This window comes from Acinonyx jubatus, chromosome A2, assembly GCF_027475565.1.
Source record: "Acinonyx jubatus isolate Ajub_Pintada_27869175 chromosome A2, VMU_Ajub_asm_v1.0, whole genome shotgun sequence".
In the NCBI taxonomy this organism is placed as follows: Eukaryota; Metazoa; Chordata; class Mammalia; order Carnivora; family Felidae; genus Acinonyx; species Acinonyx jubatus.
The window spans coordinates 13,966,437-13,985,724 of record NC_069383.1 but is presented as its reverse complement, the minus strand read 5'-3'; the positions used below and the strand labels follow the sequence as shown (position 1 = coordinate 13,985,724).

Genomic DNA, 19,288 nt, shown 5'->3' with positions numbered 1-19,288 from the left:
TCCCCCGCACGCCCTTTCCGCTCTGGGCTCCCGGACCCCGGCCGCCTGACTCCCGCTCTCCTCGCCCCTCTCCTCCTTTTTCTCCAACCCGATCGCCGGCCCTCCGCACACCCTTCCCGCTGTCGGCGTCCGGATCCTCGGGCCCTCAACGTTGGGTCTCTGCACCCGACCCCCCCCCACCCCCACCCCGCCACCTCCCGGCCCCAGCCTCCTTCCCACCCTGGTCCCCGGGGCCTGGGTCTTCGGCGGTCCGCACCGCCCACCGCCCCGGCTCTCAATCCCTTGACCCGGGTGTACCTTCCTGCCTCCCCCGCACCCCTCCCTCCTGGCTCTCAGCACCCGCGCTCTGCGCCACGACCCTCACCCCCACCTCCACGCAGCCCCTCCTCGCTGTGGCCCTCCGCGGGTGCCCAGCCAGCGACCTGGAGTGGGGTGGCTCCACCTGCGCGGCCACCTCGCCGCAGGTCGCGTCCCCGCTCTGGGCCTGGCCTGGCGTCTGGCTCGGCCCCTCCGGCCCTCGCAGTCGGTGCAGTTCTGAAAGCCCCCGAAGGCGCAGGCGGCCTCGGACCTTAGGTCTAGGCGAGGTACCGGGAGGGAGCTCGGGGTGGAGCCGGGACGGAGGGGCCGGGCTGCGAGGCCTAGGGGGCGCTCCCTGCAGGGCAGGACCGGGAGCCAGACTGAGCACCGCTTGCACTCGCGTAGTTACCCTGCACGCGGGCTCTGAGCGTCGCCGCATCTCGCTGCTGCCCCGCTTTTAAGTGGGATACTCAGCTGTGGCCTGGACTCATGTCAGCCTTGCCCAGAGCGTGAACATAGATGGGTGCCCTTTAAGTCGAGGGCGGGCAACCTAGGCCGGGGACCTCTGGGAGAGGATGGTGACCCCCTGGCGTTTTTCTGTTAGGGTCTGCTTGTCGTACCTAAGAGGTTTTGAGCTCAGACAGGAACTCGGCCTTTTAAGATCATCTGGGTGCTCTCGTAATGCCAGACTCTGTTGGCTTCTGCTTGGCACTTTACCCAAACTTATCTCAGCCTATGGAGACGTTGGTGAGGGGGGCCCTGAGAGTGTGTGCCAGCAAAGAGCCAGCTGGAGTGACCTAGCTGAAAATGGGCCACCCCAGAGAGTCTCCCAAGAGGGGCCGCTAGGATGCCTCCTTCTGCACCTCCGTATCTGGCTCCGGGCTGGGGCTCTCTTGATGAAATTCTTCCCCCTCCTTCTCTTCTACCCCCTCACCTACCTGGCACCCAGCATCTCCAGCCTCTGGCTCTATCTGCTTCTGAAAGCCACGGAGACCTCGGGCCCAACATACATCAAACTGGGCCAGTGGGCCAGTACCCGGCGGGATCTCTTCTCGGAGGCTTTCTGTGCCCAGTTCTCCAAGCTGCATGTCCAGGTGACCCCCCACCCTTGGACTCACACTGAGCACTTCCTGCGGCAGGCATTTGGGGAAGACTGGGGAAGGGTCCTCTGCTTTGAGAAGAAGGAACCTGTGGGTTCAGGCTGTGTGGCCCAAGTGTACAAAGCACGTGCAAATCCCGTCTTCCTGGAGAATGTCAGCATCCAGAGACTTGCCGAGGCCTCCAGTCTGCAGCCTTCTTCAGAAGCTGGGGCAGTCCGGAGGCTGGGAGAGCTCTTTGGACCCCTGGGAAAGGGGTGGAAGTTTCAAGGAAGTCTTGCCGACCAGTCATTTCTAGAAAGGCTGCTCCTCCCTAAAGCTGACCTGGATGGATCAAATGCAGTCCTGTCTCAGTCTTCAGCACCTGCCCACCAATCTGAGCCAGATCACCTCATCCCTGTGGCAGTGAAAGTAAGTGCTCTGATGTTGTCACCTGTCCCTCCTGTCTCTAAAATCTCACCGACCCCACAGAGCTGTCCCCGATCAGAAACCCCCATTTGCAAATCACCCCACATTACCTTCCACTGATTTCTGTTAGCTTGACCTTTATCTGACTGCCTATGCTTTGCAAGCTGTTATTTCTTGGTTCTAGGGAGTGGTTGTGTGAATAGTCCAGTAAAGGAAAACGAAGAGGGTTTGGGGTCAGCTGCCTCTGTGGCTAGAGGAACCACCCAATGGACCCACTACTCTGGGGTCAGGGTAAGTCACAGACAGTCTAGGTTAGATACCATGTGGTGAGCCCAAGATGGCAGTCTTCATTTTTACAGAAGTGGCTCCCTTGTCTCTTCATTTCTTTTTTTTTTTATTAAAAAAAATTTTTTTTACATGTTTATTTACTTTTGGGAGACAGAGAGACAGAGTGGGGGAGGGACAGAGAGAGCGGGAGACATGGAATCTGAAGCAGGCTCCAGGCTCTGAGCCATCAGCACAGAGCCCAACGCGGGTCTCGAACCCATGGAGCGCAGGATCATGACCTGAGCCGAAGTCAGATGCTCAACCGACTGAGCCACCCAGGCGCCCCTCTTCGTTTCTAGTCACCCCTGCCTGGGCTCCATCATTTTTTAGTCTCCACACTTTTCCATTCCCTTTCAGCATGACCCCGGGGATCTGGCCGACCCAGGTAGCAGGTACCCCTGATGCTCTCTTACACCTCTTTGGAGAAAACCCTCCCAAGCGTTCCTCACTTCACACCTACTGAATCACACTTTCCAAGAGAGGAAGCTGAGGCCTGTCTTTTTATAAAGGCTGCAAGTGATTCTCATGAGTAGGCATGTTTGGGGAACACTGGACCAAAGTATCCTCTGCTCTGTGGAAGGCAAGGAGTGGGTGCCTGCATGATTTAATCTGTTCTTAAAGAACAGATGTTATGTTCTGCATGTTAGATGCATGATTTAATCTGTTCTTGATGCCTTTGAAGTAGGCATTTCTTTAATTTCTATTTATTTATATTCCCATTTTATTCCGGAAAGGACTTGAAGTGGGGGTAGGGACTGTTATCTCCATGTTTTCAAAAGTGGAACAGGGGCGCCCAGGTGGCTCAGTAGGTTGAGTGTCCGACTCTTGAGTTTGGCTCAGGCCATGATCCCAGGGTTGTGGGATCGAGCCCTGCATCAGGCTCCACGCTGAGCATGGAGTCTGCTTGAGATTCTCTCTCTGTCCCTCTGCCCCTCTCCCCAACTTGGATGTGTTCTCTCTCTCTAAAAAGAAAAAGGAAGAAAAGCCAGAAAACTTTAAAAAGTGGAACAGGAGGCTGAGAGGTTGAGTATGTGCCCAGTTTCGGACTGGGCAAGAGTTGCAGAATAAACAGGCATTTGAAAGCAGACTCTTCCCGTCCCACCGTGGTGCATCCTTGCTGGAGTTCTGTGACTCTAGATCCTTATCCGGCTCAGGCTTTGGACTACCTGACTCATTTACCTGGTGCGCTCTCAGTAAAATGCAGATTTCTGGTCCCATCCCCAGGGTAGGTGATTCACTAGGTCTTAAAGGAGGCCCAGCAGTCTTTGTTGTCACCAGGCACCCCAAGGTGACTCTTATGCATGCTAATGTTTGGGAGCCACTGACCTAACCTTAATGTATTTGGAAGGAAAAGCCCGTCTCTTCTTCCCAGCAAAGCCAAGTGCAGCAGAGAGGAGTTGCCCTGAGCATCTCCTTATCGAAGGCACATGGGAGTGAGGGCGGCAGGAGCATCCCGGCTGTCGGGACCACATCCGGTTTTGCTCTGATGAGCATCGGGCTTGGCTCTCCTTTGATGGTGGGACCCAGCCCTGTCTGGGTGAATGTGCCCTCCTGATCCCTCTTCTGTCTGTCTTCCCGGCAGGTGTTGCACCCTGGCTTGCTGTCTCAGGTACAGATGGACCTGCTGCTGATGAAGACGGGCAGCCGAGTGCTCGCGCTTTTGCCAGGAGTCAAGTGGCTGAGCTTGCCGGAGATTGTGGAGGAATTTGAGAAGCTCATGGTCCATCAGGTGAAGCCTCCTTCCCTCGGTTGTAAATAGCATCTAACATAGTTCTTGCCGTTGGCTGTTTCGTAAATGCTGAACGAATGTGTGATTTCCTAGAATGTCGTGGCTCGTGTGGTGTAGCAGTCAGGGTAGGTACTGCTAACTGACATAACAAAGAATACCCCAATCTCAGAGGCCAAGTGCAGCGAGGTTATTTCTTGTATCAAAGTGCCATGCAGATGAGCCGAAGGAGGGAGAGGGGACTCTACTTCATGGTTATCCAGGGACCCAATTTCCTCCCAAGTTTGGTGCTGCCATCTTCAACCTGGGTCATCTAGGGTCCGTGTGGAGTGGAGAGAGAGGCCACTGTGGCCTTCTTAGTCTACAGGTCAGAGCTTTAATCGCACGGGCCCAATGTCACCGCAAGGGTGCCTGGGAAACACCATCTTCCTTAGCGCCCGGGAGGAAGGTCCCAGGATCCTGGTGTTATCTGTGTCATCTGTGTTATCTGTGCCACAGTCGATGGCTGATCTCCAGGGCGAGAAGAATTGGTGAAGTCACACGCTGTGCCTTTGCTTTGTTTCGTTTCCAGGGTTTTTGAGTAGACAAGGACCTGCTCCCTGTCCAGGACCCTTGGGATACTTGTTTAAGTAGCCGGACTTGGTGAACATGTTTTGGGGGCAGCCGGGGCTTCAAGTAGGCAAGTGCACTGGCTCCCTGTTGGAGAGTGCAGAAACTGGCTGTCTTTCAAAAGCAAGGTGCTCAGTCTTCATTTCTGTCCTCTGATGGAAGGTTTTAAGTCCCGGGGATGCCTTTGAATGTTTAGAAAGCTTTGCTTTATGCTGCCGGCGACGTAGTTTCCGTGATAAAAGAAAATTAAAATAGAGGAAATAGCTTCTATTCCAGCAACCATCTCTGCGTCACTGTCATTCCTACCACCCGTCCTCGAAGTCCCATAGACACCGTGGGGTGATGGGTGAGACTTTCTCGTCCGTAAGGAATATATAGTACGCAGAAGGGGACTGGCCCATAAATATCTGCAAAAAGAGCACGATCCCGGTAATAGTAGGAGTCCCTCCAGGTTCACTTGGGTGGAGCTGGGGCCCGAGAGGGGAGGCGGTCATTCTATCCTGAGGGTCGGGCTCCCCAGACTCCAGCTGAGTCTTGAAAGGCGAGTGGTGTTTACAGTTGGACCAAGTGGGGGAAGAACATTCCCGTCTGAGGGACTAAGGAAGGCGAAGGGGATGGGGAGCCTGAGGCAGGCCAGGATGTTCAGCACCGTATAGACTGGCTGAAGCTAGAGTTCTGGGAGGCGGAGGAAGCGGGAGGCACAAAGAGACGGAGCTGAAGAGAGCCGTGGGGGCCAAACAGTGAGCCACCTTGGATGTCATCCTAAAGAATTTAGACTTCGTCCTACAGGCGGTAGGGGGCACCGGCAGATGGATTAGAGAGACGGAAGATGGGGGTCAAGGAGCCCAGTGCCTCTTTTGGCTGGGAGTCACCCTGGGAGCTGTAGTGAGGGGGAAACGGGGGAGTGGATCCGAGAGAGGTGTGGCTGCAGCCTTGGTGGCCTGGAGCCACACATAGTGTGGAGGACAAGAGAGGGGTAATCTGCAGTGACTCCCGGGTGACTGGCTGCATGGGGGGCGGGGGGAGTAAATTCCGTTGAGACGTGGAGTTCAAGGGTGTTCAAGGGTGGACTCCATTCAAGACGCGGAGTGTGGGCTTCTAGGAAAAGAAGTGTGGAGTTGGTAGCGGGGTCTGGACGGGAGACCACGGTTCTGTCGTGAGGAGGCGCTGGCTGAGGACGTGAGGGGATGGAGAGGGAGAGTGGAGGCTGGCGGAGGTCAGCCGCTGAGACCGCGTGGGGGCACACAGGGGAGGAGTGGCCAGGAGACCAGACCTAGACGGAGCGGTTGGAGGCAGGGGGAGACCGGGGGGGGGAAAGCGGGTGCCAAGAGAACTGTTCAGGAGGAACAGGGTCATCAAGGGCACCGGTAGCAGGTGCCTGGAGAGATGGGAGCGGTCCCTTGAGTGGCAAGGGAACGGCTTGCCGAGCGGAGGGAGCTGCGTCGGCGCAGTGGGCAGAGGGCAGCGCCGGCCCCTGATGGAGGTGGACCTTAAGAGGGGGACAGGTCGAGGGAGGCCAGAGGGCCACCGGAGAGCAAGGGAGAGAAAGCCCTGGGACATGGGCAAGGGCTCCGTGGCCTGGAGTCACGTGGGGTGGGCAGAGAGGGAATAGCGGGGAGGCAGTGGAGTCCCAAGTGCGGCGAGGGGGTCTGCAGCTGTGGCTTCCAGGAGTTCCCGCGGCCAAAACCGCCCTCCCTTGTCTCCTGAGGAGTTCTGCAGGAAGGCAGGTGCGGAAGGCCGCTGCACGCGGTGACTCACTAGCTTGCTGGCCATCCAGATACTGCTCTCCCTGGGCCCAGGTTACCCCTCATCTCTTCTCTCCGCTTCCCTCTAGATCGACCTGCGTTACGAAGCTCGGAACCTAGAACACTTCCAGTGCAACTTCCTGAATGTGAATTCCGTCAAATTCCCCACCCCTCTGCGTCCCTTTGTCACCAGGGACGTCTTGGTGGAAACTTATGAAGTAAGAGTGAGCGCTTCCCAGGCCGTGCCTTCCACTCACAGCTGGGCCGTCTCCGCTGTTCAGTCTGAAAAGGCAAAAGCCAAGAGAAACTGAGGGCAACTCAGCTGTGGCATGAGGCAGGGAGGTCGTGTATCGGGGTGGCTGGGAGCCTGGGCGTGGCTTCAGACTTTCTGGACTTGAAAATCTGCTTGCTTTTTTTTTTTTTTTTTTCTTCATCTATCAAATTGACAGAGATTTTATTTTACTTTATTATTTTATTTTATTTTTTTAAATTTAATTTATTTTTAAAATTTACATCCAAATTAGCATATAGTGCAACAATGATTTCAGGAGTAGATTCCTTAACACCCCTTACCCACTTAGCCCATTGCCCCCTCCTACAGACCCCTCTAGTAAACCCTCTGTTTGTTCTCCATATTTAAGAGTCTCATGTTTTGTCCCCCTCCCTGTTTTTATACTATTTTTGCTTCCCTTCCCTTATGTTCATCTGTTTTGTCTCTTAAAGTCCTCATATGAGTGAAGTCGTATAATTTTTGTCTTTCTCTGACTAATTTTGCTTAGTATATAATACCCTCTAGTTTCATCCACGTAGTTGCAAATGGCAAGATTTCATTCTTTTTGATTGCCGAGTAATACTCCATTGTATGTATGTACATACATACATACATAAATACACCACATCTTCTTTATCCATTCATCCATTGATGGACATTTGGGTTCTTTCCATACTTTGGCTATTGTTGATAGTGCTGCTATAAACATTGGGGTGCGTGTGTCCCTTCGGAACGGCATACCTGTATCCCTTGGATAAATACCTAGTAGTGCAGTTGCTGGGTCATAGGGTAGTTCTATTTTTAATTTTTTGAGGAACCTCCATACTATTTTCCAGAGGGGCTGCACCAGTTTGCATTCCCACCAGCAGTGCAAGAGAGATCCTCTCTCTCTGCATCCTCACCAATATCTGTCGTTGCCTGAGTTGTTAATGTTAGCCATTCTGACAGGTGTAAGCTGGTATCTCATTGTGGTTTTGATTTGTGTGTCCCTGACGATGAGTGATGTTGAGCATTTTTTCACGTGTCGGTTGGCCATCTGGATGTCTTCTTGGGAGAAGTGTCTATTCATGTCTTTTGCCCATTTCTTCACTGGATTATTTGTTTTTTGGGTGTTGAGTTTGATAAGTTCTTTATAGATTTTGGATACTAACCCTTTATCTGATATGTCGTTTGCAAATACCTTCTTCTGTTCTGTCGGAAAAACTGCTTTCCATTTTATTTGCTGGTGACTTCAGTTTCTTGGTGTGTAACAGCAGGTACCTGCCCCTGCCTCATAGGGTTGTTCTAGGACACAGTGACACATTGAATACAAAATGCCTTCAGCAGAGTTTACACAGAGAAAGTGTTCGGCAAATGTTTGTGTCACATCATTGCCCTTAGCTGTTGCCTGGTTCAGCCTCCTTTGTAAAGATAGTAATGGTGACGTCCAGGGAAGTGACACGAATGACCCGGTGTTACTAGCTCTGTGCTCTTGAGTAAGTTATTTAAACTCTCTGGGCTTTAGTTCTTTTATTTGCTCCCGAGGAATAACAAGATCTGTCTTAGCGGGCTGCTTTGACAATTAAATAACTAACCTGTGAGAACTGTTTCTTTACTAGCTCTTTCTTGTCTCTGCCCTTTCATCGTCCTTTCCATTTCCCTGCCCAAGGCCATAGAGCTCATTCACGTCCCTGTTGACTGACTCTTGATCAGAATCTAGTTCTCCTGGGGTCTGTTCACGTCTTCTCCCACCATCTTATAGCATCTCTTACCTGTGGGGGGCAGAGTTGTGGGTTTCCTCTGTAAAATGGGACTTGTTTTCCTTTGAGAAGTGTTCTAGAAGGGATAAGTAAGTAGATTAAAATTAACTTGTGAGTGACAGACTCATAGGGATTCTAAGGAAGGAAAAACTCTTGAGAAGAGTAGGGATGGGAAGGCAGTGCCCATGTGTCATGTGGGGATGAGGAACACGTGGGGTGTTCGGCGGGCTTTTCAGGGTAAAGCTGTCTCTTCCTTGACCTTTCTTCAAGGAAAGTGTGCCTGTGTCCAGTTACCAGCAGGCGGGGATTCCTGTAGACTTGAAGAAGAAGATTGCACGGCTGGGGATCAACATGCTTCTGAAGATGGTGAGTTCATGGGCATGGAGAGGGTGCCCCAGCCCAGCATGTGGTCAAATCTCACGTGGGAAGATGGTGGAGACACTGGTCGGCTCCCATGGGCGGGAAGATGAGGAAAGCAGCAAGCCGCCATCTTGAAAATCTGCTCCAGGAAGAGCTGAGCCACCCACCACGACCATTCATTCTACATCTTTCTGTTAAGCGCTTTCTTGGTGGCATGTGCTTGGTCACCATGCAGGGTGCTGTGGGAAGAGTGGGGAGCAAGACCCAGGCTCTGCCCAAGTTGCCTACAGTTTAGACAAACAGCGGAAGATACCGTATATTAAATGGTACTTCATTCATTCAGCAGTGTTTATGGAGCACCCTCTCTGTGCTCAATGAACTAAATTGAGTGCTGACTTTACAGTAGTGAGCGAAACAGATAGGATCACAACGTTCATGGAACTGTCACTCATTGGGAAGACAGGCCACAAATGAGTAAATGATACACAGGCACAAGAGGGTCATTTAGGTGGGGCCCATCCTAGCCTCAGGATTCATTCAGAAAGCGATGCCATCTGAGCTGAGATGTAGAGGAAGTCTAGGTGTCACCTACGAGGGCTCAGCCTGATGATGTAAATGAGCTGATGCCCGTAAAAGGACACAGGGAGCCCTAAGCAGTGTTAGCTTCTGCTGTCATCATTAGTACTAACAGCAGCAACTGGGATTGATAGCAGCTCACGTGTAGGAGTAAAGAAAGTGGGTACTGAGGTACTGAGGTTATCCAGGGTCTGGACTCTCCCTGGCAGTTGGCACAGAAGGGAGTGGTTGAGGGATGGATGGCATGTTGTCGGCAAGAGAGAGGATACGAGCCCAGGTCTGCAGCATGTGGGATACGGGTAAGAAGGAACCAGGTGTGTCGGCAGAGTGGGAAGAAAGAACCTGTGTGACTGGCATGGAGCTGTGGGGGCCGAGGCCAGTGGCCAGAGCAGGGCAGGGGTGAGAAGAGGAGCTCAGAGCAGGCCTCGACTCCACCTCTGGCCTCTGGTGGAAAGTCAGCAGCACCACCCCCCACCCCCCCTACCACCAGCTACTCCCAGAGAAGCCAGGTTGTCTGGGGAGAGCTGGGTGTTCTCTCAGTCGGTGCAGTGGGAGTTCAGTGGGGAGAGGACTTTGTCCCCAGCAACAGGGCTCCAAGGGGCACCTTGGGTCAGAGGGGAGGGTGCGGTGGGGGCAGCCAGGGGGGAAGGCAGCAGGAAATAGCACGCAGAATTGGGGCGATCGTGATGGGTTCCAGCTTGCAGAATCAAGGGTGGGGGTGGAAGCTGGGGGGCAAGGTGCCAGGAGGTTCAGCCCGGGGTCAGGGGTCAGCCAGCCTCTGGAAACCACATCCTGCGGGTGTGCCAGCCCTGGCTTCTCTAGTTCCAGGATTTTCACCAGGGCGGCGGCCTCTCTTACCTCCTTCACAGCCAGAACCTGGCCCAGGAGGGCCTCTGGCCTGGGTCTGCAGCCAGTAGGAGGTAGGAGGGTGTCCCTGAGAGCCTCTGAGGCTCTTCTTCCCCTTTGGAAGGATTGCTGGTGGTTTCTGACCACAGAGATGAGCTTTCAGAGGAGGCAGATCCTGTCCCACCAAGTCACACCTGACTTCCTGTCCGGCATCGTCCTGGGGCTTTCTTTCCTGCTTAGTAGGTTCGAAGCCACTTCTCCCCGCCCACCCGATGCTGTGTGCCAGTGTGGGTTGCTGGTATCATGGTTAGACTCTACCGTGTGGACGGATGGAGGGAATGGAGGGGATGTCTGATTAATGAAATGTTTTCCTAAAAAGGTGGTTCCACGAATTTTAAGAACATAGAATTTGGGGGAACCTTTAAACAATGAGTAGATAATTCGTAATTAGAATATCAATTGCTCAAACTACAGTATAAAAATAAGTCCTTTGAAATGCAGTTTGGCGTTTGATTTTTCATGTTCCCTTCTAATCTTTTTTAATGTTCTTTACTTTGCAAATAACTTTTCTCTTAAAAATGTCAACCTGGCCTTCGGCAGTACAAATTCTGAAGTGAGAACAGAAGCCACGAGGCTTTATAAAATGTACACCTCTTTGCCATTGTACTCAATCGATGTGGGGCTCGAACTTACAAACCGTGAACCCTGAGATCATGACCTGAGCTGAAACCCAGAGTCGGACACTTACCCGGTTGAGCCACCCAGGCAGCCCCCACCCCTGCCCCGGAAGCTTTTTCACGTGTGGTCTGATGGTGATGGGTGGTGTCTCAGCCTTGAATAGCACTGATCTCCTTCCAGATATTTGTGGACAACTTTGTCCATGCAGACCTCCACCCTGGGAATATCCTGGTCCAGGGCGCCGACGGTCTTTCCAAGAGTCAAGAGGCACGGCTGCAGCAGGTGGATGTCTGCGATACGCTGGTGATGGCCATGACACCTGCCCCATGCCCGCTGCGCCTGGTGCTGCTGGATGCCGGCATCGTGGCCGAGCTGCAGGATGCCGACCTGAGCAACTTTCGAGCAGTTTTCATGGCTGTGGCGATGGGCCAGGTGAGACCCACTGGGCCGGCAGGAATCGGAGATGATCTTTTAGGCTCTTGGAAACCGTGGGGTTTCCCTTGTCAATCTTGTTAATGCCTGCCTTGGCCAGGGGTGCTCTTGATGGACGCAGGTGGAGTGGAGTGGAGCGGGGAGAGGGAAGGAGAGGAGAGGAAATGAAGCTGTCCAAGGGGTCTTTGGTCAGAATGCGCCGATGCCCACGCGTGACGCCCGTTCTAAGCAGCTCACAGTTTGGGACAGCATCGCGAATGCTGTTCCGTACTGGTAGTTTCTCTTCCCTCCTCAGCAGGCATGTGGGTGGGCACTGGGAATGCTGGCTTCTCGTCTGAATAACGGCTGGCCTGGCCTGTGCCATTTGCTGCAAGACGGCAGGCTGGTGAGAAGCAGCAGCTTAGAGAACCTACTCTCCAAGTGTGGGGAGAAACCTTGGAATCTGGAGTGGTCTTTAACCCCCATCCCTGTGGCTCGGAGGGGCTCCAGTTGCTGAGAGTGATTATTTACAGAAAGGGATTCAGCAAAACCTCCACAGAGTCAACTTCAGGTACTACATCAAGAGTGGCAATGAAGAAACCCTCTGGCCAATGATGTGGAATTTTCTAGCAAAAAAGACCCTGCCAAAGAGAGAGCTGGTTTAAAAAACAAAACAGCAAAATTCAGGGGAGGCTCTGCTTATTTAGGAGGCTTCTGAGGGGACAAACCAAAGGCCCGAGCCTGAGACCGTATGAAAGCATCCCCTGGGCCAAGGTTAAACACTGAGGTGCAGTGGCAGGTGGAGGGTGGGGGGACGTTCCCCTGCGCAAGTTGGGGAGACAGAGCTTGGCTCCTGGGGTGGCTCTGTGGGAGGTGAAAGGCATTGTAGTGATCACTCGGGTGTTCGGGGAGACCGGGAGGCTCTCTGGTCAGAGGGCGCCCTGGGCAGAGGAGGCGGAAGGCTGGAGTGCAGAGGTCAGGTCGGGTGTGAGGAGGGATTTCTCCTCGGGCGGGGAGAGAGCCCACGAGGAGAGTGTGGCTGGTCCGGTCCAGCAGCAGGTCCTGGTGACTCTGGGGGATGGGCTGGTTGGTCGGCAGTGCCTCTGGAGACGAGCAGCAGGGCACTGGTTTTGCCCCGTCCCCTGTGTGGCTGTTGAAGGTGAAGGAGGCAAACACAGCCCCTTGCCCTGACTGCACTGGAGCCTGTGGGCTCCCAGCGACCGACAGAGGCTTTGAAAGTCTTTGTTTGGTCACCAGGTATTTTGGAGTGGGTATAATTGGAAAAGTTCAGGATGGTAGAAAACTGAGGTGGAAGCAACTAGAATGTAAAGAAGTTTGGGCAGAGCGTCCAGTTTTATGGCCTCTTGACTCTACCGAGTTTCCTTTCTTTCACGTCTTGCAGGGCCAGAGGGTGGCTGAGCTCATCCTGCATCACGCCCGGGCCAGTGAGTGCAGGGACGTGGAGCGGTTCAAGGCCGAGATGGCCGCCCTGGTGACTCAGGCCAGGAAGAACACCATCACCCTGGAAAAAGTGAGCAGGCCACTTGAGGGGCAGAGGCCTTGGGGTGTTTACTGCCCTTGCCCTTGGATGGAGCAGAGGTTGAAGGGAGACCTGTTCACAGGGAGAAGTCTTGAGTGGGGTTGAGCGTTAAGGCAGATAGAGAGCGCACATTTCCTCTGCCCACGTCTTCCGGGTGCAAGGCGACCCACTGGAGGCCCGGCTCTCAAGAGTGACTCCTCGACCAGGTTCTCCTGGTGGCTGCTGGGGCAGGGACATTTATAGTGCCACTCTCCCACCCATCCCCCATCCAGGTTGTGGCCCTTCTGCAGCTTCGCCTGTGTCTGGAGCTCAGCTGAGTGTGGAGGGAAGGAGGACGAAGGCCCCGGAGCAGCCAGAGGACATGCCTAACCTTCGTGTCCTTTATTTACAGCTGAACCAAAGCCCACTCGGTGTTTTATACACAGTTCTAACCCGTTTTCTTGCCAAGTTCATGGTCTACACTAGCAGGAGCAAGTCAGAGCAAGGAGTGGCCCCTCTAGTGAGGAGCTGGCACACTGGCACTGGCCATGTGGTTTATTCACCTAAGATTTCTGTGCGCTGAGAGGGATGGGGTCCACGGGCCCCCAGGCTGGACTGCGGCGGGGGGCTTGGAACTCAGTTGTGCGATGGGAGCTGGGCTTGTATGTATGCGGTCCTTTCTGGAAGTTGTCCGAGAGCCCCTTTCCCGACGGCTGGTGTGTGTGTTTGCGGGGGGTGGGTCAGCGGGGTGGGGGGTGTGTGTGTGTGGTTGTGGATGTGTGTGGGTGGGTGTGGGGGTGGTTGTGTGTGGGGGTGGTTGTGGATGTGTATGTGGTTGTATGTTGGTGGTTGTGTGGTTGTGGCTGTGTGTGTGTTTGGGTGGGTGTGCGTGGGTGTGTGTGGGGCTGTGCGTGTGTGGCTGTGTGCGTGTGTGTGTGTGTGTGTGTGTGGTGGTGTGTGGTGTGTGTGGGCTGTGCGTGTGGGTGTGTGTGGGTGTGGTGTGTGTTTGGGTGGGTGTGCGTGGGCTGTGTGTGTGGGTTGGTGGTGTGTGTGTGGGGTGGTGTGGGGGTGTGTTGTGTATGTGGTGTTGTGTGGTGTGGTGTGCTGTGTGTGTGGGTGGTGTGCGTGTGGGTGTGTGGTGTGTGTGTGTGTGGGTGGTGCGGGGGTGGTTGTGTATGTGTATGTGGTTGTATGTTAGTGGTTGTGTGGTTGTGGCTGTGTGTGTTTGGGTGGGTGGGTGTGGGGCTGTGCGTGTGTGGCTGTGTGCGTGGGTGTGTGTGTTTGGGTGGGTGTGCGTGTGTGTGGGGCTGTGCGTGTGTGGCTGTGTGGGTGTGTGTGTGTGTTTGGGTGGGTGTGCGTGTGTGGCTGTGTGTGTGTGGTTGTGTGGTGTGTGTGTGGGTGGTGCGGGGGTGGTTGTGTATGTGTATGTGGTTGTATGTTAGTGGTTGTGTGGTTGTGGCTGTGTGTGTGTTTGGGTGGGTGGGTGTGGGGCTGTGCGTGTGTGGCTGTGTGTGTGTGTGGGTGGGTGTGCGTGTGTGGCTGTGTGTGTGTGGTTGTGTGGTTGTGTGTGTGTGTGGGGGTGGTGTGGGGGTGGTTGTGTATGTGTATGTGGTTGTATGTTAGTGGTTGTGTGGTTGTGGCTGTGTGTGTGTTTGGGTGGGTGTGCATGTGTGGCTGTGGCTGTGGGCGGGGGCGGGTGGTAGGACGGGGTGGGACAGGGACCTGGAAGGTACAGAAGTGGTTGTGGGGACTCCGCACAGTCCGTTGTATTCTGTTTTCCAGCTTCAAGTTTCCAGCCTTCTGTCGAATGTCTTTAAGTTACTGATGACTCACAAGGTGAGGCCCGAGGCGCAGCTGAGCCTCCACGCTCCTCAGGCTGGAGGGCAGGCGTCTGGGGAAGCCGGAGGGTGGCCGCAGGGTGGAGGGAGGTACTTCCCCTCCGTGCCATCTCGTCCTGGCGGACGTTCGTGTGGCGAGTGCTGTTCGTGTTCGCTGACACGGGCGTGGCGGGCCGTTTCCCTCTCACGGTGACTCTGAGTACCCCTCGGTCGAGCGGCCCAAGTACCCGCAATACCCAGCTGGAGAGACAAATACCCGGCTGTCTTCACAAATGCCAGAACCGCCTCACTCGGGCTTTTCGTGCCTTTTCCGTCCTCAGTTCTTGTTAGTGATGCTTAGTATTAACGTAAGTCATACTTACCTCTTTCCCGTGTGGCATAACGTCCCGGGGTCAAGGGTGGCCCAAGAGGAGGTGCCTCTTGTCCTGGGGGGTTCAGAGGCCCCGGTGGGGCTGTCCTGGCCTTCGCCTCCTGCCCCAGTCCCTTAGGGGGAAGTGGCCTCATGGTTCTTCACCTTGGCCTTTGCCTCGGCTCTCTCTGCTCGTGATGGAGTGTGGTCTTGGGCCACTCTTCAGAGTGAAGCCGTCAGCCAAGGTGTTGAGGGTGGGGAAGGGAGGATTCTCCTCTGAAGATGGCCTTTCCCATCATTTCCCGTGAGGCTCTGCAGTCTGGTAATAAAACACCACGTGGAGGAGGCAGCTCTTTGGCAGGGATCATAGCACAGAGCTGAGAGTCCTAAAGTTGTCTGGCCCGGCGCCTTCACTCTACAGAAGGCACAGCGGGGGAGGCCGGTCTGCTCTCTTTCTCGGGCCTCAGCGGTGGAGCCGGGACTTGACACATAACCAGGTCTCTCAGTCCTGTGCTCTCTGTGCTGCTCCATGACTACTCTGCAGTAGTGGCATGCTTGGGACAAAAGAGACTCACAGACCAGGGGTCTCCAAGTACCCTATGGATTCGTGAGAGAACAGGTGCCGCTGGCTCGTGTAGGACGCCTACCACTGGGGTCCGTTGCGCATCCAGCTTCTCATTAAATCTCAGGACAATGCCCGCAGGCAGGTCTGATCTCTATCGTGTTATCTGAATGAAGAGACGGGGCACGGAAGGACTAAGTGACTCTCCACGTCCCACCAACTGTGCGTGGCACAGCCTCCCCCCTGCCCCCCTGCAACTGTCTCTTGACTCCAGAGTTGGCTTTGTTGGTGGGGTTTTGGTAAAAAACTTTATGCTTTCCAAAACTTCTGACACGTTCTGTTTTGCAGGAGGCTTCCATACGGCCTCGGGGTTGGGGGAAGCTTTAGTCATCGCTAGGGAGTTGGGTTGGAGGGAAACAGGACTGAACATCCGCTCCTGGGAGTTCAGTCGCACACGATGCAGAGCAGGCGGCCAAGACTCAGGCTCACCAGCTCTGACCTGAATGAGCGCCTCCCAGCCCCCAGGGCCGCCGTGAGTAACCACAGTAGTGTGCAGGGGCTCCCTGTGTGCGCCCTATATCATGTTGTCACTGTCCAATTTAAAGCCCTCAACATCCTCAAGGCAGGCACCTGTGCCAAGAGGCCCAGCCACGAACCCACGGCCACACGGCGCCTGTGGTAATGCCAGGACCCGGGTGCCGGCCGTCTGACCGCAGAGCCCGGACTCTTCCTGCTTTGTCCTCCTGTCCCCCGTGCTCTAACTCCGCAGACAGCCTTCCTTACACACAGTGTGGGACACAGTGGTTAAAAGCTCTTGAAGTGTTTGCTGTTATCCTTGCTGTTCCCAGGATGGGAGAGCCGACAGAGTACCTAGTACAAGTACCGCATTCTGGACATTTCACCAGGCATTTAATTTTTTAACAAACTTAAAAACGTTTATAGGTAAAATATATGTATACATTTATCCTAACCATTTTTTAAAGTTTGTTTTTTTTTTTCATGTTTATTTACTTCTGAGAGAGAGAGAGCGCGTGCACATGTGTGCTCGAGCGGGAGAGGGGCAGAGAGAGAGAGGGGGAAGCAGGCTCTGTGCTGAGAGCAGAGAGCCCGATGTGGGGCTCGAACCCATGAACTGTGAGATCATGACTTGAGCTGAAGTCAGACATTTAACCGACTGAGCCACCCAGGCACCCTAACCCTAACCATTTTCAATGCATAGTTCAGTAGTGTCCACCATATTCACATTGTTGTGTAACAAATCTCTAGAACTTTCTCAGTTTGCGAAATGGAAGCTATATCCGTTGATCAGCATCTCTCAGTTAATTTCTTCCTCCTGGCAACCCCTGGCAACCACCGTCCTACTTTGTTTCTGTGATTTTGACGACTCTAGATATCCCGTATAAATGGAATCGTGCCCTATTTGTCCTTTTGTGACTGGCTTATTTCACTCAACATCATGCCCTCGAGGTGCCTCCATATTGTAGCACGTGACAGGGTTTCCTCCTTCTGTAAGACTGAATAATATTCCACTGTGTGTCTACACCGTATTTTCTTTATTTGGTCATCCAGCCACGGATATTTGGGCTACTTCCCCCTCTTGGCTGTTACGAATAATTCTGTAGTGAACATGGATGTGCAAATATTTCTTTGAGGGCCTGCTTCGAGTTCTTTGTATATTTACCCAGAAGTGGGACTGCTATATCATATGGCTTTTTTTTTTAGTTTTTGAGGAAGCTCTGTACCGCTTTTCCATGCATGATTTTACCTGTCCGCCACCAATATACAAAGGATCCAGTCTGGCTTTTTGCTAGTGCCCATCCTACTGGGCGTGAGGTGGTATCTCCTTGTGGTTCTGATTGCGTTTCTCTAGTGATTAGTGACGTTCAGCATCTATTCATATGCTTGTTGGCCATTTATACATCTTCTTTGGAGAAATGTCTATTCAAGTGACACTTAAATTTTTGATAAAATATTTGCCAGAGGGGAGCCTGGGTGGCTCGGTCGGTTAAGCTCTGACTTCGGCTCAGGTCATGATCTCACAGCTCCTGAGTTCGAGCCCTGCGTCGGGCTCTTTGCTGACAGCTCAGAGCCTGGAGCCTCCTTCGGTTTCTGTTTCCCACTCTGGCCTTCCCCTGCTTGTGCTCTGTCTCTGTCTGTCTCTCTCTCTCTCAAAAATAAATGTTAAAAAACATATACATTTGTCAGAAACAGTGGAAGAAAGAATACAACAAACACAAACTCACCCCTCAGCTTAAGAGTGAAAGCATTTCTGGTGGTGTTGAAGCACGACCTGACCCCCAGACAACTTCTCAGGTCTTAACTGAGACAAATGCCCTTTACCTTTTTTTTTTTTTTTTAAGTTTTATTTATTTTGAGAGAGAGAGAGAGAGAGCGCGTGTGTGCCAGCGGGGGAGGGGCAGAGGGAGAGGGAGAGAATCCACACTGTCAGCGCAGAGCCCGACAGGCTCGAACTCCCGAACCGTGAGATCATGACCTGAGACGAAATCAAGAGTCGGACGATTAACCCTCTGAGCCACCCGGGCGCCCCAATAACGTTTCACTTTTAACAGAGATTATTTCCCCCTGAGTCAGCCTTCCATTTTCTGACCTTCTGTGCTCTCGAAAAGCAGATTCTTGCTCTTCCAGGTTTAAATTCTGGCTCTCCTCTACCTCACGCAGCGGCCTGGAATAAATCACTTAACCACCCTGCGCCTGAGCTTCCTTTCTCTAGCATGTGGAGAACAGTACGTTTGCGGACTAGTTGAGTAATTTACTTAAATCGCTGCTACTATTCCCCGGGCTCCAAAGGGGAGGCAGCTATGCTGTTTGAGCAAAGCCTCTTGTGCGGTCTCACAAAGGCCGTTGCAGCTCTTGAAGGATGACCCTCGTGCAGCTGTGAAATAGTCATTTTATCATTTTTAAGTCATTCATCCACACACACCCCTAGAGAAGTACGTGCTTCATCCCCCAGATTTTCCGTCAATCACAGGCATGGAGTGGTTATCCAGGATCCTCTCTCTCTCTCAGGTTATCCAGGATCCTCTCTCTCTCTCTCTCTCAGGTTATCCAGCATCCTCTCTCTCTCTCTCAGTGGGCTTTGGCAAGAACCAGTTTTTCTGTTTCAGGTAAAGCTAGAGAGCAACTTCGCCTCCATTGTGTTCGCCATCATGGTGTTGGAGGGGCTTGGCCGCTCCCTGGACCCCAAACTGGACATCCTGGAGGCAGCGAAGCCCTTCCTTCTGAAAGGACCAGCGTCTTCCCGCTGACCGCAGCCGTGGGCAGGCAGCGGGCTTTCGTCTCAGAACTGAAGGCCACCCCCGGCAGCCTCTCCTGTGGCAGCTTGGACATTTTCAAATTGGTACGCGTGGAAGGCATGCCGAGGTCTGGAGCTCTGACCTGGTTCAGGCTTCTGTGTGAAAAGCTTTGGGTTATTTGGGGAAGGAAAGGGCGGGGAGACTCCTCTTCGTTCAGCGTGGGAGCTGGGCCCGGTGTCAGGGAGGCTTTCAGGGAAAATGTTGCGCGGAGGAGGACAAATAAACTTAGTTATTTTGTTTTCTCGTTTCTCTCTTCTCTTCTTAACCCTGCACATTTCCCAGTCAGGGAGGCCCTGCAAGTGCTCTGATATTTAGGTTAGAAAATGTCACAGAATCGTGTAGACCCATGGCTTCCAAATGTTTTTGATGAGGTACCCTCCTAGTGAAAAGTTGAATCTATTTACATACATACCTGCATGCACATAACGTATTTAGAAGTTTTATACAGGTTCTACTGCCACCAGCAGATCTCTGAAGGCACGGTATATGCTCTGGGCAAATTTTGCTGTACTTCAAAGTATCTTCTTGATAATTTTTCATATTTTTTGGTGACCTGCTAAATGTTATGACCAGGTAAAGTGATTAATATGGCTGCCACAGTAGGGACAGGGACAGA

The 19,288-nt window shown here is 53.3% G+C and overlaps 1 protein-coding gene across 2 annotated transcripts; it reads left to right on the top strand.

The window, feature by feature from the left end:
• The first annotated feature begins 371 nt into the window (after positions 1–371).
• Positions 372–18,916, top strand: ADCK2 (aarF domain containing kinase 2). Of its 2 annotated transcripts, XM_015067061.3 has the most exons (8): positions 373–1,805; positions 3,712–3,858; positions 6,299–6,427; positions 8,490–8,585; positions 10,860–11,111; positions 12,493–12,621; positions 14,392–14,445; positions 18,484–18,916. In XM_015067061.3, exons 1-8 carry the CDS (start codon positions 873–875, stop codon positions 18,622–18,624), a joined length of 1,881 nt encoding a protein of 626 aa, XP_014922547.2. In that variant the 5' UTR covers positions 373–872; the 3' UTR covers positions 18,625–18,916. The 2 variants fall into 2 exon arrangements, with proteins under 2 accessions (XP_026931414.1, XP_014922547.2); XM_027075613.2 differs by lacking the exons at positions 14,392–14,445; positions 18,484–18,916 and adding an exon at positions 12,903–13,340 and having other exon boundaries at positions 372–1,805.
• The last annotated feature ends 372 nt before the right edge of the window (positions 18,917–19,288 follow it).